Below are 1,151 nucleotides of genomic sequence, written 5' to 3'. Positions count from 1 at the left end.
GCCTCTGAGTCTACTAGGAACAAGTAGAAGGCAGAGACCTCTACCTCTGAGTTCTATTAGAACAAGCAGCTACTTCCACCAATTTATTTTTGACACTTTTCATTGTTCAACGCCTTTTTATACTAGCGCATTGCATCGAAATCCTACAAGCCAAAAAGCTATGGTTCATCCGCGGTATAGTCATCCGAAGCCGGATATCTTTCCACCAAAGATAATTCAGGGACACTGGACGCAAACACTTTCTGGGCCTCGACCACGATATCGCTATACACGTCCGCCTCTCCTAACCAGACCAGTACATCCGATGCTGAACTATAAACCAAACCCATAGAGCTGACTTGGTGAGTTTTTTCGACAGCATTGTCTTGCGCTATATAATAGCATTAATCTAAAAAACTCTATATTCGTTAAGTTATTGAAGTGCGCAAAGGAGTGCATTAAGGTTTTATATTATCTAATATAGTTGCGCCGTCCACGCTTCTTGTGGGCTCTTTACTATTGCTTCTTTTGTTTTAGCGCATTAAAGGGTGAACCTAAGTATATCTTTAATCTCGCCCTAGTAGTACAAGACCGCTTAGTAGAATATAGCTGAAGCATGGGTTTGCGGTCCTCGCAACTAGAGATAACCAAGAAAGCCCGAGAGGGGCGCGTCGCCTTCGCCCGGATCAACAGCAACATAGCGAATCTCGTTAACCTCTGGATTAAGGGGCAAATAGGTGGATGTATCGTTTCTAACCCCTTGAAATGGAAGTGTAACATCACTTGTTGTTGCACCGAGGCCTCGCTTCTTGCGTGGAGGTCCAGCTGCACGACCTTCCAAAGAGGGCCTGCTGCGCTTTATAGTTTTCAGACTTTGAATTGAAAATTTGCTAGTTTATATAGATTTCGAAAAGATTCGTGACTGCTATGCACTTAGACAATGCCCCTTTTCAGAAAATTAATATAGAATGAACGTATTGGCTTGTCTCAGCCTCTTGTCTTGACACGAGCTGATTAGCGGCTCAGCCTATCTCGCATCCTTCTGTAGATCACGTACATGTCAGCGATGTGAACCTATAAACCCAGAAGTACCATATATAGTCACGTGGTTATTCACTAACTAATAATGCTGTATTTAAACTTGCTCCTATCATGATACACATCACAATACA

The 1,151-nt window shown here is 42.8% G+C and overlaps 1 protein-coding gene across 1 annotated transcript; it reads right to left on the bottom strand.

The window, feature by feature from the left end:
• Window positions 1-616: 616 nt before the first annotated feature.
• COCCADRAFT_10655 (uncharacterized protein) lies at window positions 617-1,038 on the bottom strand (the record flags this gene model as incomplete). The annotated part of the gene is made up of 2 exons (XM_007720908.1): window positions 617-835; window positions 1,033-1,038. The coding sequence occupies 2 exons, from the start codon at window positions 1,036-1,038 to the stop codon at window positions 617-619; spliced, it is 225 nt and encodes a 74-aa protein (XP_007719098.1).
• Between the last annotated feature and the right edge of the window lie 113 nt (window positions 1,039-1,151).

This window comes from Bipolaris zeicola, assembly GCF_000523435.1.
Source record: "Bipolaris zeicola 26-R-13 unplaced genomic scaffold scaffold_819, whole genome shotgun sequence".
NCBI classification, from domain to species: domain Eukaryota; kingdom Fungi; phylum Ascomycota; class Dothideomycetes; order Pleosporales; family Pleosporaceae; genus Bipolaris; species Bipolaris zeicola.
This window is presented reverse-complemented; position numbering and strand designations above follow the sequence as displayed.